The 12,708-nt window shown below is 51.3% G+C and overlaps 1 protein-coding gene across 1 annotated transcript; it reads right to left on the reverse strand.

The window, feature by feature from the left end:
• Positions 1–63: 63 nt before the first annotated feature.
• On the reverse strand, positions 64–6,536 carry SPC24 (SPC24 component of NDC80 kinetochore complex). The gene is made up of 5 exons (XM_047096162.1): positions 6,377–6,536; positions 3,090–3,234; positions 2,841–2,945; positions 2,621–2,697; positions 64–678 (listed from the first exon to the last, which is right to left on the reverse strand). Exons 1-5 carry the CDS (start codon positions 6,534–6,536, stop codon positions 572–574), a joined length of 594 nt encoding a protein of 197 aa, XP_046952118.1. The 3' UTR covers positions 64–571.
• Between the last annotated feature and the right edge of the window lie 6,172 nt (positions 6,537–12,708).

The raw sequence follows: 12,708 nt of genomic DNA on the forward strand, positions 1-12,708 counted from the left end.
GTCAGGGAGGCGGCCCGCGGGCTCCGATACACAACCCACCCCCCTCCCCGAATCTCTTCCTCATCGACTCCTTGTCCTTTCTGGTCCTGGCACAAAAGTCGCCCCTGTCTCTGTGCCCTCCCCGGCCAGGGTCCCGTAGCACTCCTGACCCTCTCTAGCTCAAGGGTGGCATCCACTCCGACTTGACTCCTTCCTCGGCCGAAGGGATCCTCGTCCCCTTTGTCTGTGTCTTGGGCACCCGGCACAGTTCCGGGCGCACGGTGGCACTCGAGGATGGGCCCTGAGCGAATCCCAGACGACAGAGCCCTGGGACCTATCCTCGTATACCGCAGCGCCATTCGCACAGTGTCGTCTCAGACGTGAAGCAGCAGCCTGAAGTCCAGTTAGTTCTCTAGGGTTACCCGGCCAGGGCCAGTCCAGCCACTGAGGCCGCGGTCAGGGGCCAAAAGAAATCTGGTCCAAAACCCGTCTCTGGAGAAACATTTAATTTTCAGCTCCTCTCACCGCTGAGGCACCGACCACCCGCCACACTGACTCGTGCCGTGTGCAGACGCGTCCTTGAGGCTCCGGGCTACCAGTCCGTGTCTACCAAGTTCCAGAGATAGTCGCTGATGAACTTCTTGGAGAGCTGGGTGCTGTCCAGCTGGACAGGCTGGGCGACGCTGGGGCCGTGATGAACTGGGGGAGATGTAAGGAAACCTGACATACACAGCCCTCCCCGGGACCCCGTGGAAAAGTTGTAAGGTATTTAGAGACTGAGGGGCGCCTGCATCTCAGTCGGTTCAGTGCCCAGCTTCGGCTCAGGTCATGATCTCATGGCTCATGAGTTCGAGCCCCGCGTCGGACTCTGTGCTGACAGCTCAGGGCCTGGAGCCTGATTCCGATTCTGTGTCTCTCTCTCTCTCTCTCTCTCCCTCCCTCCCTGCCCCTCCCCTGCTCACGCTCTTTCTCTCTCAAGAATAAACATTAAAAAAAAAAAATTAAAAAGAAAAAAAAGATATTTAGAGACTGAGGGGCGCCTGTGGCTCAGTGGGTTAAGCATCCTGCTCTTGGTTTCGGCTCAGGTCATGACCTTGCGGTTTGTGGGTTCGAGCCCCATGTCAGGCTCTGAAAGTGCAGAGCCTGCTTGGGATTTTCTCTCTCACGGCCTCTCCCTGACTCGCTCTCATGCTCGCTCTCTCTCAAAAATAAACTTAAATTGAGAGACAGAGTGTGAACAGGGGAGGGGAAGAGAGAGAGGGAGACACAGAATCCAAGGCAGGCTCCAGGCTCTGAGCTGTCAGCACAGAGCCCGACACAGGGCTCGAACTCACAAACCATGAGATCATGACCTGAGCCGAAGTCGGACAGTTAACCGACTGAGCCACCCAGGCGCCCCTTTTTATTTTCTTTAATGTTTGTTTATTTTTGAGACGGACAGAGACGGAGCACAGGCGGGGGAGGGGCAGAGAGCGAGGCAGACACAGAATCCGAAGCACCTCATTGGCCAGTTTTGAAGTGTGCAGCTCAGTGGCATTCGGTGCACACACGTTGTTGTGCAGCCCGCCCCACCGTCCGTCTCCAGAACATTTCCAGAGCCCGAAACTGTGTCCTCGTTAAACACTGACTCTCCTCCCCTCCCCTCCCCCAGCCCCTGGCACCTGCCATCTACTTCCTGTCTCTACGGATTTGACTCCTCTAGAGACCTCTTGTAAGTGGGATCAGACAGTAGTTCGCTTTTTGTGTCTGGCTTATTTCACTTAACATCATGTCTTCTAGATACATGTATGTTACAGCATGGGCCAGAATTTCCTTCCTTTTTTAAAAAAAGGAAGGAAATTTAAATGTAACTAATTTATTAATATTACTTATTATTGTTTACTTTATTATTTCATCTTTTCATTTAAATTTAATTAATTCATTTCAATTTAACTAATTTATTTAAATTTATTTTATTGGAAAATTCTAATACTTATTTATTTTTGAGAGAGAGAGAGACAGAGCATAAGCAGGGGAGGGGCAGAGAAAGAAGGAGACAGGATCCGAAGCAGGGGCCAGGCTCTGAGCTGTCAGCACAGAGCCTGATGTGGGGCTCGAGCCCACGAACCTGAGATCGTGACCCAAGCTGAAGTTGGACACTTAACTGACTGAGCCACCCGGGCGCCCCCATTTTTTTTTTTTAATTTTAGAGACAGCGATAGAGAGAGAGCACAAGCAGGGAGAGGGGCAGAGGGAGAGAGAATCCTAAGCAGGCTCCAGGCTCAGCACAGAGTCCAACACGGGGCTCGATCCCACGACCCTGGGATCGTGACCTGGGTTGAAATCAAGAGTCGGTTGCTCAACAGACTGAGCCACCCAGGCGCCCCTCCTTCCTTTTTAAGGCCGAATACTATTTTATTGCACGGATATACCACATTTTGCTCATCTAGCGCTTTGCTGATAATTGGTCTGCTTCCACCTTTCGGCCACTGTGACCACCCCAGTCACGAACATAAGGGTGCAACCCAGAAGGGGGACTGCCGGGTCATATGGTGATCCTACGCTTCATTTCTGAGGACCTGCCAGACTTTTCCACGGCGGCCCAGCCCTTTACAAGGCCGCCGGCAGCACACCGGGCTCCGCGTTCTCTGCAAAAGGATACTGCCTTTGACCATCCCTGGCTCACACTCATAGTCCCACTCAATTTTGCTAATCTGGCGATAAAGCTGAGCCACATACCTGTATGAGAACACGAGAGAGAGAGAGAGAGAGAGAGAGAGAGAGAGAGATTAAGTTACCCCAGCGTAGACTCCAACTCAGGGCCGCGGGACGACCCACGTGCACACAGGGCAGGCACCACCACACGCACTGGCGGGACCTACACGGCCGAAGGGATGGTGACAGTCGTGTCTTCGTCAACTTCCCTCTCCTGCCTCTCGAGACTGGCCTCGGTCTCCTTGAGCTCCTCCAGCTCTCTGGTGAGCTGAGTAAAGCAGGCAGTTAAGGTCACCTCGCTCTGGAAGGGGGGCCGCCGTGGGCCCAGGGCTCCGAGCTGGGTTCCCAGAACGACCAAACCGGCACCCCGGCGGTGAGCCCGAGGCCCGGCCGTCCGCGCACGCAAGGAAGGATATAGGAGGCTGGCCTTCAGACAGGTGTCCTCCTCGCCGGCCTTCCGGAGCTCAGCTTCGAGCTGCTGCAACTCGGCGCCCCCCTGGTGCGCCCGCTCCTTCGCATCCAGAAGGCTCTGGGCCACTTCTTCTTCTGCAGCCAGGATCTCTACGGGGCAGGGTGGGGCGGGGCGGGAGAGAGAAGGCTGAGACCCTTCGAGGAGGTCTCTCCAGGGTCTGGCCTTGCCCCAGAAGAGCCCGAGGCCTCAACCACGATCGTCCTCACTTCCCCGTCTACAGCTCCCCAACCCATTGGTCCTATTTCCAAAAGCCCACGTTTTGGTGGTCCACCGAGACCTTGCAAAAGTGCTTCCATTTCACCAAAACACATGTGGAGCCTCCACAAAACCCCACAAAGGAACGAATGAGTGAAAGCATCTTCTTCCTTGACAGTCTCCTTTCTTCCTGCTTTTCAACCCACCTTGTACTTTTCTCTCTGCTCTGGCCACAAAGACACCTCACCATTCGGCAAACACGCCCATTTTTCACAGGCCCGGCCTCCACCTGCCTGTCCTCTCTGAGATGCCCTTACGCTCCCACCCTTCGGGTGCTCGGAGACCCAGCCTTCGAGACCTGCTGGGTAATACACAACCGGGGCAGCTGGACACTCTGCTCTCCCTCCCAGGGCACGGCCACGCCTCCACCACAGCCCAGCGGCACTGAATTGTTCATTCCTCCTCCTCGCTTGAATTGGGGACTGCGTCTTACACTCCCCATATATCGCCAGCGCCTAATCAGAATAAACATGCTTTGACCAAAACATCCAGAAAGATCAAAAACACCCTAGCAAGGTTACCATGTTCCTTCCCATAGAGCTGGAGGAACCTGCCGACTCAGGGAAGGCACAGATGGAAACACTTCCCAAAGGGCAGGCGTTTAAGTGTTTACAAACTTACATTGAGTTAATTTTTAATCAAGGTATTACATGTATATGGCTGTGAAAATTTAAACACACACAGCCCCCCCCCCCCCCCCCCCCCGCAAGCCTCCCCACGCCTCTGAAGCAGCCACTTCCAAATCATCACTGTTTTCTCTGGCATTGACGTTCGTGTTTCTAAATAATTTGCTTAGGCTGCTATTTCTTGATTTGTCTGTTTTAAACAGTGCCTGCTGATTTCCTGTTAGGATAGCCGAGGGTCTGGCTTTCTTCTGCAGCCTTCCTGCCCCTTCTCCCCTCACCCTCCCCACAGACAACCTTGTTTCCTCGGATTCTTCCCTGGGAGTGCCCTCTTCCCCGGGGGCACTGTCACAAAGTACCATTACCTGAGCGTGTGCTGAGTGCTGCAGGATAGCCCCAGAGCCCCTGTTAAGTATGTTCTCAAAACCCTCTGAGGGAGGTGGCTTAACCCCTGCCCCCAAGGAGAGATGAAGGACAGAAGCCTGAAGATATTAAAGTGACCTGTCCACAGGCACACAGATCTGAACTGGAGCCCTTTAACTCAAAGTCCCGGCTCCCTGGAACACGGACTCTTGTCTCCCTGGCCCCAAATCCATTCATTCTGCTGAAGCCCACGCAGGCTGGGTAATAATGATCTTCTCCCCAAACCATCAATGGAGGAGGAGTGAATGGAGTGCGGAGGAGAGAGAGGAGGAGGAGAGAAGGAGAAGACTCTGGCTGGGGCATCCATCACACTTAGAACAACCTCCAAACTCCTGGGGTTGGGCGGGGGGGTTCACTGCCTACAGGGTCTGGCTACAGCTCATCTTCCACTTTCTCCTGGGTGTCCAAGTTCACTCCTACCTGGCGACCTTTGCCTTTGCAGTTACCTCTGCCAGGAACACTCTCCCCTACCCCCACCCCCAAGCCATCCCCTGCCTAGCTCCTAGATCATTTCAGTCCCAAGCCAGACAGCACGGCCACATAAAACATAACTGTAAAAAGACTTAAAAAAAAAAAAAAGAAAAAAGAAAAACAAAAACCTGGCACCGAAACCACTATGGAAAACTGGATGAGTCTCTCAAAAAACGAAATATCAAACTGCCATGTGATCTAGCATGGGAAATACAAAATAGAAAAATACACAAAGAAAATACAAATTTTCTGGGAAAATACAAAAAGAACTGGGAGCAGGGACCCAAAGAGGTATTTGTACACCCACGTTCATGTGTTCATGGTGGCATTATTTACAACGGCCAGGGTCTGGAAGCAACCCAAGTGCCCATCAGTGGAGGAATGGACAAACAAAATGAGGTATGTCCGGACTATGGAATTATTCATTCCTCAAAAGGAAGGAAATTTGGGGCACCTGGGTGGCTCAATTGGTTGAGCGTCCGACTTTGGCTCAGGTCACGATCTCAATGTCCGTGAGTTTGAGCCCTGCATCGGGCTGGCTGCTGTCCGGGCTGGCTGCTGTCCGTGCAGAGCAGAGCGAGCTTTGGATCCTCTGTCGCCCCCTCTCTGCCCCTCCCCAACTTGCACTCCCTCCAATTTATTTAATCCTCACCATAGCCCTGGATCCCTCCCAAACCTCCTTGGGTTTCCGCTAAAATATCATCTTTTCAGAAAGTTTTCGCTGACTCATCCCAAAGCATCACCACTCCCTCCTATACAACCTAGTTTCCTAGCCCACCATCTCCTGACATAAGTATTTTTCTTTCTTTCTTTTTAAAAAATGTTTGTTTATTTTTGAGTGGGAGAGGTGGGGCAGAGACAGGGGGCCAGAGGATCCAAAGGGGTTCTGCACTGACAGCGGAGAGCCCGATGGGGGGCTCGAACTCACGACCAGGGCGAACTGAGCCGAAGTCAGATGCCAAACCAACTGAGCCACCCAGGTGCCCCTCCATTTTTCTTGTTCGTCGCCTGACCACCCCACCACTAGCATACCAACCCTTTAAGGGACTGTCTGTTCTGTTCTCTGCTTCCAACCCGGGGCTGGCACTATGCCTGGCACACAGCAGGTGCTCAGTAAAACAGCTGAACCTCAGTAAGTGGGGATGCTGGGATTAAAGCCCAGCGCTTTGACTCCGGAGCCCCAGTTCGAACCTTGAGCCCCCCAGCTCCTGCTCGTGGACCGCTCGGAATTTGCCAGTTCCTGCCAGCTCCTATATTCACCACTAACTCTCTGGGAGGTGGCTGCCATCCTGAAGTCCATTTCACGGGTGGGGAAACTGAGGCCCAGAGGGGGCAGCGCCCAAGGGAGAACAGGGGAGGGATGGGGGCGCCCAGGAGGGAGGGTTTCGTCAAGGCGGACCTCCCGCCCCCTCCCATCACACGGGCCCGGGTCCCGGCCGCCCCCGGCCCCAGCCCTGACCTCGCAGCCGTTGTTCGGCGCTGTCTTGCGTCTCCAGCAGCCGTTCCACCACCTGCTCGTGGCGCCCCAGCAGCCGCCGTTGCTGCGCCTCCGCGCGGTTGGCGCCCAACAGGCTCAGCAGCCCCTGGCTCACCTCTTCCATGTCGCGGAAGGCAGCCATGACTACGCCAGGACCAAGCCCGCGCAAATTTAACTGCCCTCATTGCCCGCCCCTTCCCCGGAGAGCCCTGTTCCCATTAGCTTGATCTTACGTCAGTCATCAGGGAATGGGTGGGACTTAGCTTCAGGTCTGGTCCAGTGCGCCTGCGCCAGCTCCTCCGTCCGTCTCAGACAATGGCCAATCGGCCGCTGGGAGCGGGGGGGTGTGCCTGCGAGAGTTCTGCGTGTTGCGCCTGCGCAGGTCGGAAAGCGCCTGGCTGATAATGAAGCTGTTTATGAGTCCTTAGCTGCAGAGACCGTATTGCAGCCAGGGCGGGGTTCTAGGGGCGAAGCGTTGGACTGCATTTCGTTCTATAGTGCGTGCGTGGGATACTCACAATAAACATAATAAATAAGTAAATTCCCTGAGAGGCTCCATAGCAAAGTGGAGCCTGCAACTAGATTTATCGGATTCGAATCCCACTTACTAGCTTTGTTACCTTGGGCAAATGACTTCATCTCTTTGTGCCTCAGTTTCCTTCTCAGGAAGATGAGGGTCACGATAGTGCCCACTTAAGAGTTGGCGCGAGGAATAAGTGAGGACGGTGCCTGGTATTCAGTAAGCACTATATTAAGGCGTTAAATAAAACATGCGTAGAACACTAGCAGGTAAGGCACTTAGCCTAACTGGGACCAAACACCATACTGTGTGAAGGGTTAGGGTAGAGAAGAGACAAGCTGCACGTTTATGTGGCAAGTTTCTCAAACTGAGGTAAAGAAATCAATTCAACAGGTCAGGACCAGCATTTTCTACAAAATACAATGGGGGAAAAAATCTGTGCACTGTGTACCGAAAGTTAACTATTGTTTTGGGAAACTCCAAAATTCGCATTTGTGTACTGGGTGTGGCAGATTATATTTGCAAAAAATGGCTACAGAAATAGTTCCAACCTTGCCACTCCCCGTCAAGAGGCAGACTCCCATCCTCCTCCTTTTGAACCTCAGCAGGACTTTGTGCAACAAATAAAATGTGGCAGAAAGGACACTGTGTGAATTACTACAAGCCTTGATCAGAAACTAGGATACGGCTTCTGCCTGGGGCTAGCTTGTACTCTCTTTTGCTCTCTCTTAATTTTGGGATACTTTCTCAGAGCCCAGCTGCTGTGTTGTGAGGAAGCCGAGGTGAGTCTCACAGATAAGGTCACAGCAGAAGACAGAATCCAACCATCAGACAGGTGAGTGAGGGAACATTGAAATCATTCCAGTCCGCAGCCTCCCAGCCATCCCAGCTGACACCGAGAGGGGCAGGGTCCTGCTGAAACCAAAGATCTGTGAGCAAGATCAACGCCATTGTTGGGGCACCTGGGTGGCTTCGTCTGTAAAGCGTCCCGCTTTGCCCCAGGTCATGATCTCAAGGTTCGTGAGTTCAAACCCCACATCAGGCTTTGCGCTGACAGTGCAGAGCCTGCTTAGGATTCTCTCTCCCTCTCTCTCTCTCTGCCTCTCCCCCACTTGTGTGCTCTCTCTCAGAGTGAATAAACTTGAAAAAAAAAAAAAAGATCAATGCCATTATTTAAAGGCAGTAAATTTGAGAATTATATGTTACACAGCCATAACACCTGGATCACGGGGTCACGTGTGAAATTTCTGTCTTTATGTAGGTCACACAAAAGACGTCAGAGGCCACTGATCTAATAGCAAGACCGCACCGTAAGCAAGGAAATGAATGAACAGGGTCACTTTAGATACGAACAGGTCTTTGAAGGCACTCAAACAGGGTCCGGGATGGCGTCACTAGGGTTTGAGGCGGGGAAGGAAGTGGCTTCAGGTCAGGTGGTCAGGGACGGACTCCCTGGGCAGGGGCCATATGAACCATGAACCAGGATCTGAGTGATGAAAAGCTGTTGGGAAACCAGCGTCAGGCAGAAGAAAGACCATGCAAAGGGCAGGGTAGTGGGGAAGTTTTTAATTTGTTTAAGGAATAGTGAGGAGGTCCAAGTGGCTGGAGAAGAGTAGGAAGAGGGTTTCGGGGGGCCCTGAAACTATTCAGGTGTAACAGGAAGCACTTAAGGCATTAAGTAGGATTTGCCAACGGGCTGCAGGTTATAAGGAAATTTATTTCTATCTGCCATTTCCTTCTGCCTTTGTTTCCCACATCAGTGCTAGTGGCCAAGAAGGGAAGGGACAGGCACGGAAGCGAGGGGCTCCATGAAGCAAAAGGTTTAGGGGAGTTCTCAGCAGCTGGGGAAAGGCCCCGTGGAACTATCGAAAAGATGGGCGCTTGGCTGTGAGTCTGTAGAGATGTTTGGGCTGGGAATAAAAGCCAGTTGCCGGTATGCAGCTGAGACTAAATGATACCACCCTGGAACAGAATAATGAGGAGGAGGGTCCAAGGACCAAGCTCGGAGACGCTCCAACTGTAGAAATTACAGAAAAGAGGGGGAACCCAGGAAAACAGAGTAGGCACAGCCAGGGAGTTCGGAGAGAAGCTACCACAGAGCAGTCAGGTCCCCAACCACAGGCCTGGGGCCACCTTCCTCCTCAGAGCTTACTTTCATGAAATGGTTTTTGCAAAGGGCTGTTTTTATATTTTTACAGTGGTCCGGCTGGGGCACCCTTCGGACGAATATATTTATGTAGTCTCGCCCAGGTCACAGATCCCTTTGAAATCAGGCAAAAGCAAGGAGACAGGCTCTTCCTCGAGAAACACACCGCACATCCATGCATTTTTTGGATTTTGTGCATATTTTGGGTTTGGGACCCCAGAAGGCCAGCCCCAGGTTTTTAGGTGAGGAATCTAACTGCCCAGCCTGTCTTGTGGAGTCGCTAAACAGATGTAGAAATGAGGACACTCTTGCAGAACTATCAGTGCGTGTGGGCATGAAGCTGGGTCCCCTGGGTCCCCAGAGACAGCAATGGTGGCCAGCGATGCTCACTCTTCCCTTGGCTGAGCATTCGTGCTAAGATTGGGGACAGGGGCTCGGGTGCTCTGAGCCTACAGGTGGTGGATTACTTAACAACGCAGAGTGAAATAAAGAGAAGACGTCAGGGCTTCCGTAGATTACCCGTGACCTTGGCAAGCTCTTACCCTTTTCTAAACCCCGGGCTAAGGATAGCTCTCTCTTATCAGCTGGGGTGGGATGTTCACGAGGTGAGCCATTCACGGGATTGCACAACCAAAGCCTGACAGATATAAGTGCTCCTGTCAAAAAAAAAGGTGACTCATCTCCTTTCCAAAAAGCAAAGCCCTTCCGAAGCAAGAACCACACCTCCCAGACACGAGGATGGGCACTATTAAAAAAGAAAAAAAGTATTGGCCAGGATGCGGAGAAGTTGGAACTCTGGTGCACCGTGGGTAGGAATGTAAAATGGTGCAGCCGCTATGGAAAACGTGGCAGTTTCCTCACAAAATTAAAAATAGAATACCCCACCCATTTCACTTCTGGGTAAATACCGGCCCCCCCCCCAATTGAAAGCAAGGCCTTGGAGGTATTTCTACACCCCACCTTATTTACAAGAGCCAAAAAGGTGGAAGCAAGTGTCCACCGATGGGGGATTATTTAGTCTTAAAAAGGAAATTCTGGGGCGCCTGGGTGGCGCAGTCGGTTAAGCGTCCGACTTCAGCCAGGTCACGATCTCGCGGTCCGTGAGTTCGAGCCCCGCGTCAGGCTCTGGGCTGATGGCTCGGAGCCTGGAGCCTGTTTCCGACTCTGTGTCTCCCTTTCTCTCTGCCCCTCCCCCGTTCATGCTCTGTCTCTCTCTGTCCCAAAAATAAATAAAAAACGTTGAAAAAAAAAATTAAAAAAAAAAAAAAGGAAATTCTGTCACCTGGTACCGGGATGAACCTTGAGGACGTTATGCTAAGCGACCTGAGCCAGTCACAAAGACATCCGCTGCACGGTTCCACTTATTTGCCTCTTGGCTCACAGACCCCTCTGGAGAACTGAGGAGTAAGAGACCTTTAGCTCAGAAACATACAACGTCGTGTATATTTCTGGGACTTGCAAAACCTTCTGAAAGCCACCCATGATCTCCTGGTGGAACAGTCTAGAGGAAAAACAGAGGAAGACACGTAAGGAGAGCACTTGGGGGGAGTGAGGGGAGGGACCCAGGGATGGGCAGGGAGGGTGCCCCACCTCGTTTCGTTGCTGGTGACACAGGGATATTGTTTGCCAAAAGCCATAAAGCCATATGCTTTTTTTTTTTTTTTTAATTTATTTATTTGTTTTGAGAGAGACAGAGACAGCGCCAGCAGGGGAGGGGCAGAGAGAGAGGGAGAGAGGGAGAATCCCAAGCAGACGCGGTGCTCGAACTCACAAAACTGAGATCATGACCTGAGCTGAAACCAAGAGTCAGACGCTCCACCGACCGAGCCACTCAGGCACCCCAATTTCTTTTCAAGGGGGATTTTGTTGCACCTTCCACCGTGCTAAACATTTCTGTAGTTTTAGAATTTTGCCTTTTACAATTACTATGAATTGTTTTGTCACAAGGAAAACAATGAGTAAAGATTTTTTTCTGAAGTCTTCACGGTGGGTGTCCATTAAAACTTCTTGTAACAGTGGCAATGCATTGGATTTCTGCAGCTCAATACAACGGCCGCCAGGTGCTTGTGGCTATTGGGCACAAATTTACTATAACTCATTTATATTTCAATGGAAATAGACACATGCAGACACATTTATGTTTAAATGGAAATAGGGGCGGGCGCCTGGGTGGCTCGGTGGGTGAAGGGTCCAATTGTTGATTTCCGTTCGGGTCATGATCTCACAGTTCATAGGTTCAAGCTCCACATCAAGCTCTGCGCTGACAATGTGGAGCCTGCTTGGGACTCCTTCTCTCTCTCCCTCTCTCTGCCCCTCCCCTGCTTGCTCTCTGTCTCAAAATAAAAAAAAATAAAAAACTTTAAATAAATAAATGGAAATAGCCACTTGGGACAGTGCCTGTGTAGTGCAGAGCAAAGGGAATTTACTGTGACTTTCCTGTTGCCTTGAACACTAAAATGAGCCCCTTTCTTTCTATGTTTATTTTTTGAGACAGAGAGAAACAGAGCATGAGTGGGGGTGGGGCAGAGAGAGGAAGGCACAGAATCTGAAGCAGGCTCCAGGCTCTGAGCTGTCAGCACAGAGCCCAACACGGGGCTCGAACCCACAAACCGTGAGGTCACGACCTGAGCCGAAGTCGGACGCTTAACCAACTGAGCCACCCAGGCGCCCCTATTACTTATTTATTTTTAAATATTTAAATGTTTCTTTATTTTTGAGAGAGAGAAAGCACGATTGGGGAAGGGGCAGAGAGAGAGGGAGACAGAGGGTCTCAAGCAGGCTCTCCACTGACAGCACAGAGCCCGATGTGGGGCTTGATCTCACCAACCTTGAGATCATGATCTGGGCTGAAGTCAGACATTTAACTGAGCCACCCAGGTGCCCCTCTTATTTATTTGAGAGAGAGCACAAGCAGGGGAGAAGGGTAGAGGGAGAGGATCATAAGTAGGCACCACGCTTAGCACAGAGCCCAACTCAAGGCTCAAACTCTCGAACTGTGAGATCGTGACCTGAGCCAAAACCAAGAGTCAGATGCTCAACCAACTGAGCCACCCAGGTGCCCCTAAAAAGCGATCTATTTTAAAGCTTAAAGAGGACTCCCTGGGAATGCAAGCTGGTGCAGCCACTCTAGAAAATAGTCTGGAGGTTCCTCAAAAAACTAAAAATAGAACTACCCTATGACCCAGCCATTGCGTTACGAGGCATTTATCCACGAGATACAGGTGTGCTTGTTTCGAAGGGACACATGCATCCTAATGTTTATAGCAGCACCATCAACAATAGCCAAAGTATGGAAACAGCCCAAATGTCCATCGATGGATGAATGGATAAAGAAGATGTGGTATATATGTACAATGGAATATTACTCGGCAACCAAAAAGAATGAAATCTTGCCATTTGCAACTACGTGGATGGAACTGGAGGGTATTATGCTAAGTGAAATTAGTCAGAGAAAGACAAAAATCGTATGATTTCACTCCTATGAGGGCTTTAAGAGACAAAACAGATGAACATAAGGGAAGGGAAACAAAAATAAGATAAAAACGGAGGGGGACAAAACAGAAGAGACTCATAAATACGGAGAACAAACTGAGGGTGACGGGAGGGGTTGTGGGAGGGAGGGATGGGATAAATGGGTCAGGGGCACTA

The sequence above is a fragment of the Lynx rufus genome, unplaced genomic scaffold, assembly GCF_022079265.1.
Source record: "Lynx rufus isolate CCGP_SWC_20201006 ecotype Redwood Valley unplaced genomic scaffold, mLynRuf1.p SCAF_4, whole genome shotgun sequence".
NCBI lineage: Eukaryota > Metazoa > Chordata > Mammalia > Carnivora > Felidae > Lynx > Lynx rufus.

What these genes read in the sequence shown, in the direction of transcription:
- SPC24 (XM_047096162.1), bottom strand. Translation starts at nt 6,536, where the DNA reads ATGGCTGCCTTCCGCGACATGGAAGAGGTGAGCCAGGGGCTGCTGAGC. An exon ending in CGCCGAACAACGGCTGCGAG is followed by an intron (nt 3,235 to 6,376) that starts GTCAGGGCTGGG and finishes CCTGCCCCGTAG; the next exon opens with AGATCCTGGCTGCAGAAGAA. An exon ending in GTCACCATCCCTTCGGCCGT is followed by an intron (nt 2,698 to 2,840) that starts GTAGGTCCCGCC and finishes GTTCTCATACAG; the next exon opens with GTATGTGGCTCAGCTTTATC.